The sequence below is a fragment of the Aethalodelphis obliquidens genome, unplaced genomic scaffold (assembly GCF_003676395.1).
Source record: "Aethalodelphis obliquidens isolate GAN/ISIS:26980383/991018 unplaced genomic scaffold, ASM367639v1 scaffold31, whole genome shotgun sequence".
Classification (NCBI taxonomy): Eukaryota; Metazoa; Chordata; class Mammalia; order Artiodactyla; family Delphinidae; genus Aethalodelphis; species Aethalodelphis obliquidens.
The window spans coordinates 2,586,824-2,609,396 of NW_020837975.1; the positions used below are offsets into that span (position 1 = coordinate 2,586,824).

At 42.8% G+C, this 22,573-nt stretch overlaps 1 protein-coding gene across 18 annotated transcripts in view; it reads left to right on the forward strand.

The window, feature by feature from the left end:
• The window catches only part of DST (dystonin), a 497,966-nt gene that overhangs the window by 85,215 nt on the left and 390,178 nt on the right, over positions 1 to 22,573 (forward strand). For 15 of the 18 annotated variants that reach the window (XM_027126879.1, XM_027126873.1, XM_027126884.1 and 12 more), the window contains exon 4: positions 9,191 to 9,398. In XM_027126879.1, the coding sequence (XP_026982680.1) occupies positions 9,191 to 9,398 (208 nt within the window). Of the gene's footprint in view, positions 1 to 9,190; positions 9,399 to 15,267; positions 15,865 to 22,573 lie in introns of those variants that run through there. The other 3 variants (XM_027126881.1, XM_027126870.1, XM_027126874.1) reach the window with 3 other exon arrangements.

The following is a 22,573-nucleotide window of genomic DNA, read 5'->3' on the forward strand; positions in this document are numbered from 1 at the left end:
ATATATGGAATGAATAAACAACAAGGTCCTACTGTAGAGCACAGGGAACTATATTCAATATCCTGTGATAAACCAAAATGGAAAATAATATGAAAAAGAATGCATATGTATGTATAACTGAGTCAGTGTGCTGTACAGCAGAAGTTAACACAACTTTGTAAATCAACTATAGTTCAATAAAATAAAATCTAAAAAAATAAAATAAGGGACTTCCCTGGCGGTCCAGTGGTTAAGACCTCACACTTCCACTGCAGGGGGCACAGGTTCAATCCCTGGTTGGGGAACTAAGATCCCACATGCTGTGCTGTGCAGCCAGTAAATATAAAATAAGATAACTTAAAATAAAATGACAGGCCAATACAACACGTCTCTCAGCATTGCCAGTTTTGGATGATACTGTTGGAGGCAGGCAGGTGGCAGGGAACACCTGCATCTCCAACCTGGCTTCCAAAGGGACCAGAGATGTTCCAGCCTGTTCCTGAATCAGCCCCTCTCTCCTAATTGACTTTAGGGTATAAACCATATTTTTATGTATGTATTTATGTTACTCAGCTGGAAGACTTATTTTTTCAGCCTAATACGTGAAGATAAAATGATAATATTCTATTATAAGTTGGCTCTCTTATCACCTTTACTCTCCCAATTAGATGTTAAACTCCTCCAAGGCAGAAGCTTATGGGTGCTTAAGATATATTTTTAATTGATTGATGTAAATAAACATGTTTGAAATATAACATTAAGTATTCTCTAGATAAAGAGATGTTTTCAGTGTTTGTTGGTCTTCTTAATGTGTTTCTGTGTTGTGGGATGATTTTCAGAGTTATGTTTTGCTTTTCTTTTAGGCATATTATTTAAAATGTCCTTCCTCAGGAGTTTTCCTTAGGTCATTTTGTCTTCAAGGGGTTAAACACATTTTCTTACATTTTCCTTAACTCTTTTCTTCTATACCTATATCTTTGTGGTAGAGATGGTTTTCCTTGGGATTTCTAAAATCAGATAATGTGCTCTTGCTTTTGGACTTATTTCCAAATAAAAAACTAGTATAGAATAATAGTCTTGGGCCAGATTGCATACTTTTATGCAATTTGCAGGTGCTCAAATGCAAACTATTATTTTCTTTTTCATATTCTTTTCCATTATGATTTATCACAGGATATTGAATATATAATAGTTCTGTGTGCTATAATAAGACCTTGTTGTTTATCCATTCTATATATAATGGTTTGCATCTGCTGATCCCAAACTCCCACTCCATCCCTCCCCTATCCCCCTTCCCCTTGGCAACCACAAGTCTGTTCTCTGTTTGTGAGTCTGTTTCTGCTTCATAGATAAGTTCATTTGTGTCATATTTTAGATTCCTCAAACTAGTTCTCGATGTCTCTATTTATATAATTTTAATATGATTTCATTAAGGTGGACTTGTAAAAAAATTTGTGGTACTTTTGAAATATTTTTACAATTTTCATACAGTTTCATGTTTTGATACTTAACATGGTCTTTGTTTTATTTGTCCTCTGTTTGGAGAGAGGATTTGTGGAAGTGTGAGAGCACCCAGGACCAGAGAATCTTGGTGTTGGAAGAACAGGGAGTCAGTGTGACGTTCTCCTCAGTGAAGGCTTGGTCCCTCGGGTAGGAGGGAGCTCCCTGCCCCCCACAGCTGTCCTTTCCTCTTCTGAGAAGTTGTATCTTTTTGGATGGTTTTTCCTCATTGTGAACTGACACCTATCTCCTGGTCATTTCCATGCTTTGAACTGAATTAAACACAGATCAAGTCTAACCCTTTTGGGCTCTCCACATCCATGGTAAGATCGTTGAGGGCTGTGAGCGTGTTGTGTATTCCTCTGAGGGCCTGGGACCACATTCTAGGGCACTTGGGTGTCCAAAGGACCCAGATGGAAATCCAGGCTCCACCTTGGACTGACAGAATGGCTGTGGACAAGTGACTTAGCCTCCCTTTAGGGGAGGTTTCCTTATCGGGTTATGGTGAGTATTAAATAAGATAGTGAGTGAAAATACCCAGTACAGCCCCTGACTGCAGTCACTCAATAAGTGATATGGGGAGTTAGAACTTGCTGGTTAAACTGAAAGGAAGGAAGTCTTGCAGAATGCCTTAGAGCTGAGCCAAGACAGCCTAGAATCCAAGGCCAGGCTCCTTGGGAAATGAGTCTTTGGTGCTTACCTTGTAGAGAGTCCCACACAGCTGCCGGAGAGTGATGAGGAGCACTTCCTCCTGCCTGGATCCCATCAGTGAGCCTGGTTGCCCCGGAAACCTAACACCAAGGAACACTCTAACCAATGCACAGTCTTACACCCTAGAGAGTGTAAGAGAGAGAGAGTTTGTGTCCTGAATCCCAGCGCTCTTCTTTCAGAGGCTGATGAACTGGGCTTCTCCATCCAGAAGGAAACCTTGGTTTTCATTCACTCTGTCCCCCCAAACTCCTCCCTGATTCAGATGCAAGAACCTTCCAGCTTCCCCTCCCTTTGACCACTACCTCCACCGTCTTCTGTAGCTTCACCAGGCTCCCCTTCCTCTTTGGGGTATGGCTCCTGCAAATCTCCCCTAAAAGGAGAGAGTGAAAGCCAGCCTAGGCCTGGCCAAACCAGAGTTCCCCCTTTACTATTTCAAGGTGGCTTCCAGTTAAGAGGCTGATTAGGAGTTATTTATTTGATGAGCAAGTACCTGAATTGTTCAACTAGTTTTGAAAAAAATTTAAAACTAAAACAAGCATGCAGCCCCCAAAGTTTTCCTTAGGTCATTTTGTCTTCAAGGGGTTAAACACATTTTCTTACATTTTCCTTAACTCTTTTCTTCTACACCTATATCTTTGTGGTAGAGATGGTTTTCCTTGGGATTTCTAAAATCAGATAATGTGCTCTTGCTTTTGGACTTATTTCTAAATAAAAAACTAGTATCGAATAATAGTCTTGGGCCAGATTGCATATTTTTATGCAATATGTAAGAAGTTAGTATTTGTACTTAGCGAATCAACAGAATTTTAAACAAAATTAGATCTTCACTTACTCTAAATTTTGGTGGTTTCTTTGGGTTTATATAAAATGTAAAAAATTATGTGATATTATACTAACTTTGTGTTCACTGGATTGTGTAGTAAGTGGATAACACAGAGGTGCTTTTTAAATATTCTTCCATCTAAAACTGTGATCTGGACAGAAACAGGCAGATCACCTTGCTCTGGGATCCCCTTGAAGTCGGTCCCTTGCTTCCTCCAAGTTTCTATGAGGAAATGCTATGGGAAATTACTTAGCTGGGTGCTGTCACCGTGGATGTAGACCCGGGTGATGTGATCTTGTGAGAACAGGCCTAGACTAAGCAACACTTAAAAAAAAAAAAAAAAAGACCTTGCTCTGTGTTTCCCCAACCCTTCGTTTTGAAAATATTCAAATTTATAGGAAAGTTGGGAGAGTAGTACAGTGAAGACTTACTGTTAACCTATTGCCACATGCCAGTATAAACACAATTCTCTGTTTTTATTGAAACAACTGAGAACAAGTGCAGACAGCACGAATAAGGATGTGTTCCTACATAACTGAAATACCATTAGCACACCTTAGAAAATTAACAGTAATTTCCCAATATCAGCTGATAAACAATCCATGATCCAGGTTCAGATTCTCCCCATGGTCCCTAACATGTCTTTTCAGCTTAAAAAGAAATACAGGCTCCCATCAAGGTTCATAACTTTGTTGTTATGCTTTTGTTTTCTTTTTAAATTTAGGAGAGTCCCTGCTTTGGGGGTGTGTATGTTTTGTGACATTGACCTTTTTCCTTTTTGGAAGAGACCAGGTAATTATCTTGTAGAATGACCCCCAATCTGGATTTGTCTAATTGATTCTTCATAGGCTTTTTATTTTTACTTTTTGGTTAAATTTTTGGAACTATGCTTACAGAAATGTGCATAAATCTCAGGTATGCAGGTTTGTGAAATACCACGTTCCAGCCTCTGGGATTCTGGGAGCCTTATCTGGAAGCCTCCCAAGACCTTATCTCTGCACTTGTTTCTTGCAGCTTGGGGCAGAGGCAACTTCCTGGCACTTTCCTCTGGTTCATGGTACTGAGGCTGGGCAGCTTCCAGGGTAGGCAGCTCCATTGTACTAGTCTCAGATCCCCCACCGGGGTTTCAGTTAGAGGAGTTATTGTTTAGTTCCCCTTCTAAAAATGTCACATTATGTAATTATCCTGGCTTTAGGAGATTTGGGTTGTTTTTATACCACGTGAATGAATTGGCAATTAGGAAAGTCATTTTAAAGCTTTCGGTGATCTAATTCAATTGTTCAAACTGCCTTAATAAGTAGGTTGTAATATGACACAATGCTTGGGTTTTTAGTTTCTCACAACCTAGTGTTTTTTTGTTTGTTTGTTTTTGGTTGTAGAGATCCAGTATCAGGCCAGAGGTATTTCACAGTCCTTTATTTAAAAAAAATAAAAATAAAAAGCCAAATATTAAAAACATGATGACCTGGGCCAACTTTGTCTTTACTATCCTAATTACCTTTCTCCTCTTCTGAATACTCCACAGTCTTTCCCTTTTTTTTTCCATTTTCAACACACATGCCAAATGGGGTTGACAGTTCATGGTTGTAAATTGGGGGCTTAACCCGGGGCAGTGAATTCCATAAAATCACATGCAAAGTTTGTGTGTATTTGCTGATGGGCTTTGATCTGAAGAGAGGCTTCCCTAGATTTCATCAACTTTTCAGAGGTGTCTGTGAGCCTCAAATAGTTAAAAACACTGGCTTAAATAATTATTTCCTCCTACAACCTTTGAGATTTTCTCTGACCCTTGACGTAGTATCTTCTTCTTCTTAGTAATCTTTTTGTGTACTATTTGTTTTGGATTAAAAAATTATAAGGAATACAACTAAATTCATTCATAGTATTAGTCATCACCCAGAAATAACTGCTGTTTACACATTGGTAGATAGTTACCTATCTACCTATCATGTATCTACCTATTCATCTATAAATCATCTTACTGTCTGTCTGTCTACACACACACACACACACACACACACACACACACACACACACACAGATATTTTTTAAAGGAATCATTCTATATGAACCCTTCCCACTTTGCTAAATGTAGATCAATAACATTTTTGTTTAATTGCTGCAGGGTAGTCCATTGTATGGATATACTGTCATTTATTTAACCAATCTTCTATCATGGACATAGATATTTATATTTTAATAGGAATCAAACCTTAAGCAACAGGAGTAGAGGAAGAGACAGGAGGAACTCGGGGTTTTGCTGGTCCCAAGAGCCCACTTCCTTTGTCTTACCTTCCAAGCCCCACATCAAAGGTTAGGCTCTGGACTTTGGGTCAGAGAATATGTTTGCTTTTTCCATAAGAAAGGAGAACTGTACTTTCACACTCATTCCTCTAACCCCCAAAGGTAGAGACGTGAATTGGCAAGTCATTTGAGATCAATAAAGAATAGTTTTAGAGGGTCAATTGACTTGAAAGCAGCTTCATTTTAATCCATTCTCAGAGAAAATAATCTGAAAAAGAATCCTCAAACTAACACAACATTGTAAATCAATTATACTTCAATAAAAAAAGAATTAACAACAACAAAAAAGAAACAAAAAAAATCGGCTATCTGATCAGCCAGTTTGCCTGATACTAGGAAAGAAGAAGTTAGTGACAGAATTTACAGCATCCCACCTGGAATGCTTGTTTTATGAAGTCTACTTTATTCATTGATATGAATGCCACCGACATAACTGTGAATGAAAATTTATTAAGATTCCAAATATAATTTCCCCAAATTTGAAGACAGAAACCACAGACAACCTTTCATTCACTGAAGTAAGCTCATTTACTGAATCACACACTTGTAGCCTAAAAGACTAAATTCAGTAGCCCTTAAAAGGTGGCCAATTTAGTCTCTACCTCATTGGCTGCTAAAGAGCCAACTTCAAACAAACACTACCGAGAAAAAAAAGAAACTTCAAATTAAATAAAGCAACCAAATAAGCCTAAAAAAAAAGAAATTTCTATACCGAAGAGTGCATATGTCTAAAAATTCAAGTGAATTAAAAGGTAATTCTCAGAATACAAAACATATAAATGATAAAAAAAATCGATTCTCACTTTCCAGGGTTCAAATGGGCCTAATTTTGTATAGTTTACCTTATATTTAAAAAGTCTTCATGAAAATTATTGTGGGGAAAAATTGAATACTTTAATGGTTAAAACGCTCGAGTCACGTAGCCAGGGGAGAGACTTTGTCGTGTATAAGTCAGCGTGCTTTTCCTCTGTCTGCGTGTGTCCGTATTTCCCTGTGCCATGTTGTTGAAAGAGGTATTGCCGATTGTCTTGTCTTCCTTTCTCTCTTATCCATTTACCAAGGACACGTCCAGATTAGAGGCTGCACCATTCAACACCCTTGGGTCCAGGGTAGTAACTGTTCCCATCTGGCTATGTGTGATGAGTGGTGTTTATGTCATGGCATAAATCACATTTTGCTGTTCCATCAGCTGAGATGCTAACCATTAAAAAAATTTACTCTGTCTACAAAAATCAGTAACCAGGGATTTTTGTATGGGGGCAGTCCTTTAACAGTTATTCCCCAAGTCTGTCTGTAAAGATAAACAATCAAATTACTATCCTCACTGAAAGAGTATAGGAAACAACAAGAAATACAAGCTCACAGATAAAAGATGACCTTTCATAAGGACAGGTAGGAAGCCATTTTAAGGAAGACAGAAGGCAACCAAGGAAACCCAATACCCTTTTGAAAAAGTCTTTAAGAATGTCATCCTTTTTCACCAATCCTGCCAGCAACACAGCCTCAGAGAGCTCAAGATGAATTTTCAGAAAAGCATGGAAAATAAAGTAGGTTGATAGCATCCTGTGACTGACTTAATGCTCCTCACAACTCTCTGTGGACTCCAGCGAATACAGAAAATCAATTTTATTTATTTGCATATTACATGATTGCCACTAGAAAAACACACAAAATCTAAATAAGTTAATAATTAACCAAGGTGATGACATTTCATGTAAAGTAAAATGGAAGACTGCTTTTTTGGGGAAAGAATAAAGCTAAAGGTAAATCTTAGACACTTTACAGGAAATAGTATGTGTACTTTTAAAATGATGGTGTTGGGTTCCTTAAAAAACTAAAAATAGAACTACCATATGACCAGCAATCCCACTACTGGGCATATACCCTGAGAAAACCATAATTCAAAAGGACACATGTCCCCCAGTGTTCATTGCAGCACTATTTACAATAGCCAGGACATGGAAACAACCTAAATTTCCAATGATAGATGAATCGATAAAGAAGATGTGGTACATATATACAATGGGATATTACTCAGCCATAAAAAGGAACAGAATTGGGTCATTTGTAGAGATGTGGATGGACCTAGAGTCTGCCATACAGAGTGAAGTAAGCCAGAAAGAGAAAAACAAATATCGTATATTAAGACATATATGTGGAATGTAGAAAAATGGTACAGATGAACCTATTTGTAGGGCAGGAATAGAGACATAGACGTAGAGAATGGACATGTGGACATGGGGTGGAAGGGAAGGGTGGGGTGAATTGGGAGATTAGGTTTGGCATAAATACACTACCATGTGTAAAATAGCTAGCTAGTGGGAACCTGCTGTGTAGCACAGGGAGCTCAGCTTGGTGCTCTGTGATGACCTAGATGGGTGGGATGGAGGGGTGGGAGGGAGGTCCAAGAGGGAGGGGATATAGCTATTCATTTCATTTCATTGTAAAATTTCATTGATTCATTTCATTGTACAGCGGAAACTAAACATTGTAGAGCAATTTTACTCCAAAAAAAAAAAAAAGACAAAAAAAAAATGATGGTGTTGGCCAGTAGAAGTGAATAAGGACTGTCATGCCTGAATAGATGGAGGCGAGGTCCTGATTCACTTCTGGTTTATTCCACACGCCTTGGGATGTTGTCACACAGCCTGTTTTTGCTGCGTCACCACGGCTTTTGTGAGCAGCCCAGGGTTTCTACTCTGATGGGAGCACGCCACTGATTCCTGCCTGCCACCGGCTTCGTAGGAGTCTGAGGCTGCAAGTTCCATTTCAGGAATTCGAGTTACACCAGTTTTGCATCTTGAGCCTCAGCAAAGTTCTAAATGGGGAAGTGAAGATTTCCCTTGGATGCTTTATCTTGTTTAGAACTCTGTTCACAGCACAGATAGTCAGCATCCTCGTTTCCATGGTAAGCTGGTGGCTCCCTGAATCATCACAAACTTAACTCAACCAAGGAGGAAGAGATAACGTCTGGTGCCTTTTCCCTGTGGGGAAGACAGACCCTTTAATGCGAGATACGCCCTGCAGACCGGCTCCTGTTCCTGGAAGGGAGACTGAGGTCAGGCCAAGCATGTGGGTCAAAGCCTCACGTTTCTCATTTCACTGTGTAATGACCACGGGCGGAGGGGAGCTGCTGCATCATTCTCATTTCCGTCACTGGCAGCTGTTACTTTGCTAGTAGTTTAAATGATCTCAAGAACTCTAAGCTGAGTTCAGATGTTTGTTTATTGGCACTGCCTTTGGCTTCTGAAAACAGTCTTTTGTGTCCTCCCGGTCTTCAGAAAAGGCTCTTCTCAGAATCAGCCCTTCCTCCCTCCTTGCTCTCTTCTGGGAGCCAGCTTCAAGCTCAGGAAGAAAATTAACTAAAGGGGACGAGAGGCTCAAACCTGGTTAGAGGGGAGACTCCGACTGGAAACGGAAAGGAATTGGGACTCAGCATCCTGCGTTTGTGCTTTGTTTTTGCAACTTGGAGTGAGTTGCGTTAATGAATTAAGCAGCAGGCTAGTAATGGAAAATATCGGTCCTGGCCTGGTGGGGGAGCCAAATACTATAGGTTTGTAACAGGAAGGCTGTGGATTCTGGCTTCATTGTTGGGCCAGTCATTTGTGAGCTGGTGGCCGGACCGCAGGCCACACACTTGGGTGCAAATCTTCCATGAACCGGAGCTGCCCGGGGCGTGTGGCCGGTGTCGGAGCCGTGGCCCAGGGAAGATGGTGAGCCTTGGGTGTCGGTTCTGGTGTGGGTCCCCCGTCCGCGCTGAAGATGATGCAGGATGCCGGACTCCGTTTGGGGGCAGGGAGGGGGCTGCTGAGATGGACGAGCCGATGTGAGTGTTTTGCTGTTGATGCTTTTTTTCTGTGTCATCCCCTGTAGAGTTCCGGGAACGCGTCCTACCGCTGCTCGATGTCTTCCTCTGCGGATTTTTCCGATGAAGATGATTTCAGCCAGAAATCTGGCTCTGCATCTCCAGCTCCTGGAGATACCTTACCCTGGAATTTGCCTAAACATGAGAGATCGAAAAGAAAGATCCACGGGGGCTCGGTGCTGGACCCTGCGGAGAGGGCAGTGCTTAGGATAGCAGGTAAGAGCAAGTGGGGGCGGGGGCAGGGGATAGAGGGAGGTGCGAGGAGAGTTGCGGAAATTCACCCATGGAGTCCCCGGGGGCCCTGTCTGGCTGGGAGCTGATGCGTTGGGCAGAGATCTGCGCTCAAGGTGGAGAAGGAGGATGACCATGTTTACTTTCTGTCCTGATTTATCAAAAGAGCGATTGGCCCTGCCTGCTGGTGACTAAGCTGTTTGGCCCTGTCTTCTAGTTGGAGGAATCGATACCTTTGAAACCAAGGGGATATTTACAGGCATCTGCATTGAAGTTTCCTATTTATGTGCAGTCGCCACCGTGCCAATCTGAAAGTATTAACTCAGTGATTCCCGGTGTGTTTGCTGGAAGCTTCGTTTCCATGTTTGCATGGGAGCTCTGAGCGACCACATTTAACGGGGGTGGGGGGGGGTAGATTCCTGGGTTCTGGTACCCAGAATTGCGGAGGGTATTTTAGCAACCTGGATGCGGTTTTGTGTGTGTGTGTGTGTGTGTGTGTGTGTGTTTAAGTGTAGCATCTCTGTCAGCATCATGTGTTTGTAGCAGCTTCTGCCCCTGGTGCTCTTGAGGGTTTAGCCATCATGCATCCCTGATTAATTAATACCTGGGAGGGGCCAGTGTTTCTGTTACCCAGGGTTCCCTTGCACTGCCTTTAGGTCCCAGAAGTGATGGCTTGTTTTACTTGGCTGAAAGCTGAGCCTGCTGTGGAAATCTATCCCCCCGCCTGCAGTGCCTGTGTGGTTTGTGTGTATGTGAGCTGTGCTTTCTGGGGTGGTTGTTCCTCAATTTTTTTTTTCTCAGAAATGGTAATGGGGTAGATTGGGGTGTGTCTTCGGGAGCTCTCTTGCAAAGGCCAAAGGCCAGGTGTTTATTGGAGTTGGTTTCTGCAGTGGATCGGGCCTCTCTCCCCTCCCCCACTCTCTCCCCCAGGCCCCTTCCCACTCAGTTTCTTTTGCCTCCCACCATCATGCAAAGTTGGTACTTGTACTCCTTCGGGGGTGGGGGTGGGGGCTGGAGGGGACTAGCTCAGGTCCCAGCCATCATGGTGGCTGAGTCCCCCTAGTGTCCCCCAGTGGGATTTTCTGATTACGGGAAAAACAAACAGGGCCCAGCCAGCCATTCTCTAGTCCAGGTTTCTGGGGCAACAGCTTTGAGCTTCTTCTGGCTTCTGTTGTGAGATGTTGGCTGGTCTCACCCAGGCCTTCAAAGAGGAGGATGGAGGGGGAGAATGGGGTGGAGGGAGGATGGAGACAGCTTGGGAGCCAAGTGAGAGTGGGCAGGGGTGGCCTGGGAGAGGTGCAGAGCTGGGCGAGTACCAAAAAGTGTTTGGCCACCGAGGCCTGATTCCTTGCCCTGTCAAGATACCGCCAAGGGAGTGGAGGAGACAGTGCCAGAACCAGGGTACCAGATATTTGGCTCAGCAGAAAGGGAAGATGGGTGAAAGGCGGGGGCGTGAGAAATTGCTGGGGCTTTGTAGAAAGCCTGGGATGCCTGTCCTCTGCGTTTTTACGGAAGGTACAAGATCCTTCTGTCTTGAGAGTTTTGATAAAGGTGGCAGAGACAGGTATTTTGCTTTTGGTAGTGAAGGAAGGTTTATGAGAGAAGGAAGGGCATATGTTTGTCAGGGGGAATGAGGTTATATAAACTAACAGACAGGAAGTCAGGAGAGGCTGGTGGTAGTAGTGGTCGGTGTACACTGACGGTAGGGAAGAAATGGAGGACCTGGGGGTTCTGCTGGGTGCAGTGGACAAGCGGGTGCTGCGGTCAGTAGACTGTAGGCTCTGGGAGGGCAGGGGCCATGTCTTACTTGTTGTAAAAGGTTTACTATGAAGTTACTGGTAGTTGGTGCACTGGAGACCTCTGAGTTACATACTTTTAAGATTATATCAATTCTTCAAAAATATAACAAAAGAAAATAAAACAACAAACAGAATACGCAGCCCTAGTATGGACATGTACTACTTACTGTGTTTAAAATAAATATTGGTAAATTGGCTGTTGCCACACAAGTCATAATCATTTCATCACTGGCCCCAGCATAGGCTCAGGGGCCAGTCTGCAAATATGTTTCATTGTCATGTGGCTAAACTGTGAAATCCAGATAGATTTTGTATTAAATTTGCCACAGATCATCCAGCGTGAGGATAAGGGAACAGGGCATCTGAGGGCATTTGGTGCAGTGCGTAGTTGGAAAACATACCATTCAGATTTCAACTTCTCAGGCATTTTCACACTTGGCCTGAAACTCGGCTGATCGGTGAAGTTCATCCCTAGTAGGGGACGGGGCAAGGGTCAGAAATGGTGTGCGGATGTCCATCCATCATGTTCATTATTTAGTAATAAAGGAATTGAAAGTCTCATATTTTTATTTGTTTTTAAGGTCATAAAAATAAAATAGAATGAAAATGTCTAGAGTCAAAAAGACCATATGGTCAGGGGGAATCCCTTAAGTCATTCACATTTAATACATATATATTAAGCCTCTGGAATAAAATGAAGATAAGCACACAGTTCTGCCTTGAAAGAAATTCTAGTCTAACATGACCATGGATGTGCTGTGAGACAGTTACAACACGGGTGAGAGATTAGCTGTAATGGCTGTGAGTACCTGTATTATTTGAGGGGAGATTTAACTAGCTTGATGGACTAGAGTGAAAGGGAAGGCCACTACCGAGGGATGGAGCTACAGGAACACAGCAGGGAGATGGGTTCAAATGGAAACTGCAAGTCATCTGTGTAGCTAAAGCCTGGGATTTGTAGGGAAGAGCAGAAACTGTAAGGGTGCTTTCGGGCAATTCCAAGGAGATTGGACTATTTATGCTGTAACTGGTGGGGAATCACCTGAAGATTTTTAAGCAGTGCAATAACATAATCAGATGTACATTTCTGAAAGTCTTTTTGGTGATGGTGTCACATGTCTGATACTTATATTTTTAAAAGTGCTTTTGCATTTATTGTAGTATCTTCATTTTAAAATCTGAGACTATAATATATGCCCTTCTGATCTCTCAGGGTCAAGGTGAGAATGACATGGTAAGAAAGGGGCTTTGTACCCACTGTAAATGCCTTTAACATCATCGTAAGACAGATCTGCTGTTCTTACTTGCAGGATACTGTAAGTTGGGGTTTTCAGTCTTGAAGTGCCTGTAAAGGTACATGGTTTGTTAGTGACAGTGTTATTATTATTATTTTTTTTTGCGGTACGCGGGCCTCTCACTGTTGTGGCCTCTCCCGTTGCGGAGCACAGGCTCCGGACGCGCAGGCTCAGCGGCCATGGCTCACGGGCCTAGCCGCTCCGCAGCATGTGGGATCTTCCTGGACCAGGGCACGAACCCGTGTCCCCTGCATCGGCAGGCGGACTCTCAACCACTGTGCCACCAGGGAAGCCCAGTGACAGTGTTATTTTAAAGTATGGATGTTGGACCCATGTGAATTCTTTGAAGTTACTTGGCAGAGTCAGACTTTGGACTTTAATTCTTCCTCTATCATGAACCAGTTGTGTTTTCTTGGACAACTTACTGAACATTTCTCAGCTTCATTTTCTCTATCAAAAGATCATGGCTGTGGTGATTAAAGTAGTAAATGCAAAACATTTTGCAGATTCCCTGGCACATGGAAAATGCTCTGTAAATGACAGCTGACTGATGGCTGGATGCTCTCATAAGCACCTAATATGTTATTTCATTTAGGTTTCCCAACAATTTTATGAAGTAGGTACTATTATTTTCTCCAGTTTTCAGTCCAGAAATCTGCTGAGAGAGGAGAGACTCTTCCCAAGGTCATAGGAAGTGGTTGAGCTAGGTTCTGAATTCAGGCCGTCTTGACTCCAGAGGCCAAGCTCTTAACTGCTCTGCTTTTGCTGCTTCTCTATGGAATACACTATTATTATTAGCAGATTGATCCTTTATTATCTTTCCAAGAATGCATGGGGTAAAGGCTGTTTTTACCAACAACCCCAAATGCTGCTTGTTCATTTTGACTGGTTCCTTCAACAGACAGTTAAAATCACTGCAGTGTACAGTGATTGTATTCACAAAACTGGGTGCTACTGGGTGTCAATTTCTGATGAAGGATCAGGCTATGCCCTTAATGACCTTACTCACTGTGAGGGAGACAAGACAGTTTTGAGAGATCTCCATTTGTATGTATGTGGTCTGTATATGGGATGACTCTTAGGGATCGAATTGCTAACCCTTTCATTTCCAGAAGGTGTCCCATATGATCCCTGTTTGTTACTTCATGAACTAATGTATACATAAATACATGCCAAGTTGCAAGAAAACTCTAGTGATCCTAAAGGCTTAGTGGATCAAACTCAGATCAGTGGTCAGGACAGAAAAGAGAAGTGTGGTCTTGCTCTGTTTGGAGTAACAAAAATAGGCCAATTACTGATGAGAAGTAAAGCTTTCCAATTCTAATTCAAGTAAGTTTTATCAAGAGTATACAGTTTTCCAAGAGTACTCATTCCCATCTAAAAATTCATGGAAAATGATCCAGATTCACATCATTGAAAAAGAAAAAAGAATCATCAAGGACAAAAAGTCAGTACTTATGAAAGAAGAAATAGGAAGGGGAGATGTGGGCAGAGGTGAAGTTGTCATAAATCAGAGAGTCAACAATGAGATGGTTCATCTAATAATCATAACAACAACAACAGCTAACACTTATAAAGTTATCATAAAGTTGAGATATCACAACTTTATGATATGATGATATATGATGAACTTTATTTTATTTTATTTATTTATTTATTTTTTTGCGGTACGCGGGCCTCTCACGGTTGTGGCCTCTCCCGCTGCGGAGCACAGGCTCTGGACGCGCAGGCCCAGCGGCCATGGCTCACGGGCCTAGCCGCTCTGCGGCATGTGGGATCTTCCTGGACCGGGGCACTAACCCGTGTCCCCTGCATCGGCAGGCGGACTCTCAACCACTGTGCCACCAGGGAAGCCCATGATGAACTTTATGATATGATTATCCTGATGAAGACAGGATAAGTAACTTGGCCACGTCACATAGTCAGGAGCCAGGATTCCTTCCAAGGCCGGCTGACTTCTGTCAGTCCTCTTAAACACACCTGTTTACATGTCTGGGTACCAACCGGTTTCTCCAGTGGACTCTTAAACTCACCACTTTAGTATATGATACATGCCAAAGCGAAGGGAATTGGACCCATTTTACTCACATTCAGTGGAGACCAGTGCTATGTGGGGTGAATAATGGTAGGGAGAAGGAGGGAGGTGGCAACGTGAGACGGGTGCTGTGTATCGACTCGGGCTGTGGCCGCGGCAGATGCGCGGGCCGGCTCTGGGGGGCGGAAGGGAGGGACCGCCGGCTGATCCCCGGGCCGCGGGGCGGCGGGCGCGCAGGCGCAGGCGTCTCCAGGCTGTCAGGACCCCCGCCCACCCCCAGATGCGCCTGGGGCGCGGACCCCCGGCTCTACCCCCCGCGCTGTCCCAGCGACCTGGTCCTTCTGTGACAGCGGCCGGATCGAAGAGTATTTCCCACTCTTCTCCCAGGAGCCCCGCGGGGGCTGCGCGCGCGGGTGGCGCGATCCGCGGCTTTGTTTCCCAGGCACCTGTTGTGGGTCCCAAATAGAAACCTCGCCCTTGGGACCCGGGCCGGCCAGCCAGCGTCCAGGGTGGGCGGGCTTGGCCGCGCGGTGGACCGGTGGGCGGGCCGGAGAGGGGCCCGGGCGCCGCGGCGCTGCCTGCGGGAGGGGCCGGGCGGCGCGGGCCGGAGCCGAGCCAGCCGGGGCGCTGACCGCCGCCTCGCCCCCTCCTTTCCGCCCTCCCTCCTCTCTCCCCCGCTGTGCCCTCCCTTCCTCTCCCCGGGGCGCGGGCGAGTGTCTGCGGCGCGGCGGCCAGGAAATGCCGCAGATGCGCCGCGCAGCATCCCGGGCGGAGGCAGCGCGCGCGTCCTCCCGGCTCCGAGCAGGCGCCCAGCGCAGAGCCAGGGTGGCGGCCGCCTCGGCCTCCGAGGGTCCCGGCTCCCGCAGCCCTCCGCCTGTCCCCGCCGGGTCCCGGGTTCCTCAGCGCGGCGTGGCGCTGCAGGTCGCCGCCCCCGGGATCGCCGAGATTGGCCGCTGCTGAAACCTGAGAGGACTGTGGCTCCTGCGGGCCGGGCGGCCCCGCACCCGCGGCCCGCCAGGGGGCCTGGGCGTCTCCCCGGCCGGCTCTGGCTCTGCTCCCCCGGGTCTGCGTCCCCGGCTCTGCGCCCCCAGCTCTGCGCCCCGGCGCTCTCCCCCAGCCTGCTCTCATTCCGCGTTTCCATTACCAAGGCTGCATCTTGCTGACTGGGATCCTGTCCGGGGTTCGAGCGGGAGAGGGGAATTGGCCAGTCGTCGCTTAGGTAAACTTGGGCATGGCGGGGTACCTATCCCCAGCCGCTTACCTGTACGTGGAGGAGCAGGAGTACCTCCAGGCCTACGAGGATGTCCTGGAGAGATACAAAGGTATGTGGTTCCCCGCGCCCGGGCCGCGGGGCTTGGCAGGGACCCAGAGGGGTGACCGTCGCCTTTGCTTAACCCGAGCCACCACTGCTTGGGCACAAGTAAACAGGTGTCTGGACCAGTCTTGGGAATGGACCAGGTCTTTTGGGGATGGAATTCCGTACCCCAGCGCAGGGAGGGTGGTGGGGTGGGCGACGGCCCGTAGACGCCCTAGGACGAGCAGTACAGTGCGGGGGAGGGGTTTGGTTTCCAAGAAGCACGTTGCGTTTTCTCTCCCCTGCAAAAGCTTTTAAGCACTACGCATCATCATAATTCTTCCTGGGAGGGTGGAGACCGATTAATTCTCCATAGGATTACTAAGGCATTGCTGCTCTTGCTTGGTATGGCGTATTGGTTAACCCTATCAAAAAGGTCCTTGGCTTCTTAAATAAATGGACTGTTTCACCACTGAGAGCATCACCAAATCATTTTTCTTAAAATGATTTTATATGAAAAAAGTTTATGGTTTGTGACTATATATCTATTCTTACATATGATAAAGATTACTTGATAGTGTGATGCATGAAAGACTTTCGTCAGTGAGTCTGTGGTAAATTTAAACGTAAAGGAGTATATTTTGAGATATTTTTCTGCCTATCCTTTATGTTGGGGAAATTCTACGATAAATAATATTGATATTTTAGTATCATGTTTATTTTGACTTTATAGTTAAATGTGACGTTAGATAAAGAGCATCTTCTCATCTTAAAGGGTATTTTTGTCTCTGGAAATTATTTTTCAGTGTGTCCAGACGGTCTCCTAACTGTGGCTTCTAAGCACTCCACACCCAGGGGTAGCTCCCAGAGCCTTAATATATTCATGGTGAATAGTGGCCTATTTCACCGGTTGCATTCAAGTGGTTTTGCATCTTTTGAATATTTGCTGTCGTCTTAAGAAACTCAATTTCTGTAAATTGAATGGGGATTATATGGTTAAAAATGCATGTATCACTAGTTTTCTATTTGTAAAAAGTAGAAATATAGAATCCCGAACTGAATAATTAAATTCCAAATCCCCCCAGAGCTCAAAATCTACCCATGAATATATTTCATCTCCTTCTAGAACATGTTTTATTATTGACATTCCTTTAATCCATGTAGAATTCTGTAAACAGCACAATCAGAATTCCTTTGTGCCAAGACTCTATTGTGTATGACACTACCACTGAGCAAGTGCAATGATATTTTAGGCTAAAGCACATTTGTAGCATCTGTGTGTGTGTTCATGTGCAATACACTCATGTTTACATCTGTCCTCCCATTTAAAAATAAGGTTCTTAATCAGTTGTTCCAGAACCTTAAAAATGAGAAATATTGCAATATACTAATAAACCTCATGGAAGATGTACACCTATGCTCTTTAAGGTCAGAAAGAAAAATGTCTGAAAGTTTGAAAGTATGTACCTTTTTTACTTTTGAAAAAAATGATAGCTGTATGAATTTTTGTCCCATCAAGTCTTACCTCTGACACGTGGGTGATTGCAGGTGACTCGGAAAACAGACATAACTGAGGTGATTTGACTTGCCTTGAGGAAGTGGATGTTATTTAAAAGATGGTTTTTATTTGCGTTTGGAACTAAAGGGAAATTGAAGACCTGGAGGCCATTGCAGTCGTCACTACACTTCATTTTAATTATAACCTAATGATCAGTATTGCACTTACATGTACACTTTTTCAAACATATAGTCCCGAATTTCACCGAAAAAGTGAAGGTCGTTTCCTTCGTTTTCTTTGTGGTTTTAAAATGCTTAGGTCATCAATTTGTCCCCGACTTTATAGATGTTCTGTGTTTCATCTGGTCTTGGAAAGGAGAGTAAGAGTATTGGCCAGCGTATTACGTGGAAAGCTAGAGACCTGGAAAACTCATTGTTTCCGGATGTGTTTTGAAGCCGGTTATGATTTCCCATCAGTATCCAATTCGATGACTTCATTACAGAGCTTATTATCCCGATGACTTGCTGTGGGGGCTGATCTAATCAGAAAAGAATTGTAGGCTTTGAATAGGGAGTGTCAGTTCACTCAACTCTCAAAGTACAGTTGTTGCATTTTCTAAAATCATGCATTGTTCAAAACATTTTCCATTCCCATTTGAACGTAAGAGAGCTTATTTTGATTTTCATTTCTGCCCGAGTTCCTTGGTTCCAGGATGACTTTGCATTTGGCTGGAGTGTTATCAGGTTGCCAAGTGATCATATGCCCCAGCTGTTGAATGTGTAAGTGGTGGGGTCAGCTGTAACAAATTCAGAATCTGTGACAGAAACGTAGAATTACAATAACCTATAATGTTAGCAGTTATGACTGTTAGGTTTAGAAGTTGAGAGTTTAGTCTTCAGATGGCTTTGGAAGGACTTCAGACCTATCCTTCTGGAGCAAAACAAGAATAGCGGCAAGTGAGCGAGCCCTAATTATTTATGGTGTGGTCTATTCTTGGGTCTTACTTTGGTCCTTTACTTCTGAGCGAAAATAGGCAACTGTTTGCTGAATTAGAATAACACAGAAAGAGCTATTTGCTGCAGAGAAGGGTGCAGTGTCCTGATTCATATTCCAATCCCTTTGCTTATAAAATATATTCATCGCCAGGATATTCAGGGCATCTGATTAAAAAAAAATCTCATTACTTCAGCAGATTACCACAGTCAGGGTGAATAAAGGCATTTACTTTCGAATAAAACATATTTCTTTGTTATTGTTTATGCTAGAAATTGCCCGTGTCAGTGGCTTTCTTTAATATCTATAGTGAATTATGCAGTTTATTTACCATGTAAATAGAAAACATTTTTAGTAGGTTAGCACAAAAGATGCAGAACATCCCTCTTGTCTTTCCTGTCAGTATAAGGAAACTAACCTACATACTGTTATTATAATTATTATATATTATTATATTATCAATATTAACTAGATGTCACTCTAATCTATGAAATTCTGCTGTTTGAGTCTATCATTGGAAGATTTTCTTTCCTCAACACATTGTTACTTTTTAAAATTGATACTAAGTGTGAAAATGAGATCATTAATGTGAACCCAATAAATTTTATTCTATACATTTTAGACTTAACGGACAAGGAAGGTAAATTATTTTGGTCCAAGAAAATGGATATTTTTCCATTGACCTGGAAATTAATCAGTTATCCCCAGACAGCTATAAAAAGGGTTTCATTATTATTCTCTATGAAAGCTGAGTGGCAGATTTCTTACTTATCTATATCTATATCTATCTATCTGTCTATCTATATATCACTAAAAAACCCTCTTCGATTAAGAAAAAGGCAAAATGTTCTGTTTCTCATGAAAATGTTGAGGAATTGCTAAAGCAATTGCTAAAGTCCCTTCTCTCATTAGAGCCGTGTGATTCTGCTTATGCCCATGGTGACAAAATGAACTGAGAACTACTCACAGCCAGTAGTTTTCATTTTCACTTCAGTTTTACGTCCTTACGTAGATATGTGACTGGTCAAAATCCTGTCTTTTACTGTGTAAATTAACTCTGGTGCCGGTTGAATTGAAGCTGGAGTGTAAAGGTTTCTTTACTTTGCTTCCTTCATACAGTGTGGCCTCAGTGGTTTTCAGCTGGCTTTAGGATTCTGCAAAATCTTGATTTCAGATTTCATCTCCTCCTGGGGCTTCATAGTCAGTTGTGTAATAAGTGACCTTTAACAGGGCTATATCATAATAGTGTTGCATTGTAGCTAGTTATGACAGTATTAGTCTGAGCTTTTTTCTTTTAAAAAATGAAATAGGCTTAACTGGTAATGACTGTTAGTTAAGATTGTGTTTGGCTGTTTGTAGCAGAAACAGATGATAGTGTTTTCTTTTTCTCAGGGACTGAGAGGCCTCAGGTAGGACTGGGAGGGCTGTAGCGTACCTCTATTTGCCAGTAGGACCCAGACTCCTATGTTTCTTCTTGGCCACTTGTAGTACATCATGTGGTTGTTCTCTCATTACAAGATGGCTGCTGCTCTTCCAGCATTTGTGTCTCAATTCCAGATGGAAAGAAGGGGAAGTACAAGGACAAAGGACAAAAGATCCAGACAAATTGATTCAGCCTCCTTTTAAAGATCTTTTTTAGAAGCCCACTTAACAGTTTTTACTTGTATTTCACTGGTCAGAACTGTTATAGGGGCCACTGCTGTCTGCAAGGCAGACTAGGAAAATAGACATTTTAGCTGGCCCCACTTAGTGCCCTGAACAAAAGTGAAATTCTGTTGGTAAAGAATAAGGAGAGAATGGATATCGTGTTTGCAACCTGCAATGTCTGTCCTGAAATTGGAAACCTAAACTCTGGACGCATTAACAACCATAACACAATGTTATGCGATTTTGCTCTAGTTGGAGAGAATTTGAGAGCTCCCTTGACATCTCTGAGGATTTTCCAGATGACACAGTTGAGTGTTTTATGATATTGCAACATGGATTTGAAAAGTAATTTCCACTAAATAATTAGGATTTAAATCGGCCAAAGATCTTGTTCATTGCCTTACACTATAAGGAACACATATCAGTTCAGGAATGGTAATGGGTTATTAGCTACTGTTAGTGAATTTAACTTTGAACCCAAAACATCACACTCATGCTCCTTTAGTTTTTTTGTTGTTGTTGTTGTTGCTGTTCTGGTTTAGCCTTATATGGTTATCTCAACATTTATTTAGTCAGGGGCTTTAAAAAAAGCTTTATGCTTTTAAAAACTTTTTATTTGAACAATTTGGAGATGCTTGTTTTTCTCGTGTAATGACGGTTTCAGGTACTAAATGATATGTAAGGAAAGGTGGTGAGAGCAATTTGTCTTAATGTTAATCTGCAGCCAGGCAGAGAAGTGTTCGTGTTTCTGCCTCTGGGTCCCGTGTGCCCAGCAGCCTGGCTTTGTGGTGAGCTGGGGGGTTTGACCGAAGCATCTCGAGACTGAGATCCTAAGAACATCAGAAGCTACAGAGGTAACACAGAGATGGAATTTCTAGGCTGTCATGTGTTCCTTTCCATTTTAGCTCCACAACGGAGTATACAAATGTATAAAACACACTGAGGCTGTCTTTTCTCCACTGTGTATTCTTGCCTCCTTTATCAAAGATAAGGTGACCATATGTGTGTGGGTTTATCTCTGGGCTTTCTATCCTGTTCTATCTTTCTGGTTTTGGGCCAGTACCATACTGTCTTGATTACTGTAGCTTTGTAGTATAGTCTGAAGTCAGGGAGCCTGATTCCTCCAGCTCCATTTTTCTTTCTCAAGATTGCTTTGGCTCTTCGGGGTCTTTTGTGTTTCCATACAAATTGTGAAATTTTTTATTCTAGTTCTGTGAAAAATGCCATTGGTTGTTTGATAGGGATTGCATTGAATCTGTAGATTGCTTTGGGTAGTAGAGTCATTTTCACAATGTTGATTCTTCCAGTCCAAGAATATGGTATATCTCTCCATCTATTTGCATCATCTTTAATTTCTTTCATCAGTGTCTTATAATTATCTGCATACAGGTCTTCTGTCTCCTGAGGTAGGTTTATTCCTAGATATTTTATTCTTTTTGTTGCAGTGGTAAATGGGAGTGTTTTCTTAATTTCACTTTCAGATTTTTCATCATTAATGTATAGGAATGCAAAAGATTTCTGTGCATTAATTTTGTATCCTGCTACTTTACCAAATTCATTGATTAGCTCTAGTAGTTTTCTGGTAGCATCTTTAGGATTCTCTATGTAGAGTATCATGTCATCTGCAAACAGTGACAGTTTCACTTCTTCTTTGCCAGTTTGGATTCCTTTTATTTCTTTTTCTGCTCTGATTGCTGTGGCTAAAACTTCCAAAACTATGTTGAATAATAGTGGTGAGAGTGGGCAACCTTGTCTTGTTCCTGATCTTAGTGGAAATGGTTTCAGGTTTTCACCATTGAGGACGATGTTAGCTGTGGATTTGTCATACATGGCCTTTATTATGTTGAGGAAAGTTCCCTCTATGCCTACTTTCTGCAGGGTTTTTATAATAAATGGGTGTTGAATTTTGTCGAAAGCTTTCTCTGCATCTATTGAGATGATCATATGGTTTTTCTCCTTCAGTTTGTTAATATGGTGTATCACGTTGATTGATTTGAGTATATTGAAGAATCCTTGCATTCCTGGGATAACCCCACTTGATCATGGTGTATGATGCTTTTAATGTGTTGTTGGATTCTGTTTGCTAGTATTTTGTTGAGGATTTTTGCATCTATGTTCATCAACTGACAAAGGATTAATCTCCAAGATTTACAAGCAGCTCAATAACAAAAAAACAAACAACCCAATCCAAACATGGGCAGAAGACCTAAATAGACATTTCTCCAAAGAAGATATACAGATTGCCAACAAACACATGAAAGAATGTTCAACATCATTAATCATTAGAGAAATGCAAATCAAAACTACAATGAGATATCATCTCACACCAGTCAGAATGGCCATCAACAAAAAATCAACAAACAATAAATGCTGGAGAGGGTGTGGAGAAAAGGGAACACTCTTGCACTGCTGGTGGGAATGTGAATTGGTTCAGCCACTATGGAGAACAGTATGGAGGTTCCTTAAAAAACTACAGATAGAACTACCATATGACCTAGCAATCCCACTACTGGGCCTATACCCTGAGAAAACCATAATTCAAAAAGAGTCATGTACCAAAATGTTCATTGCAGCTCTATTTACAATAGCCAGGAGATGG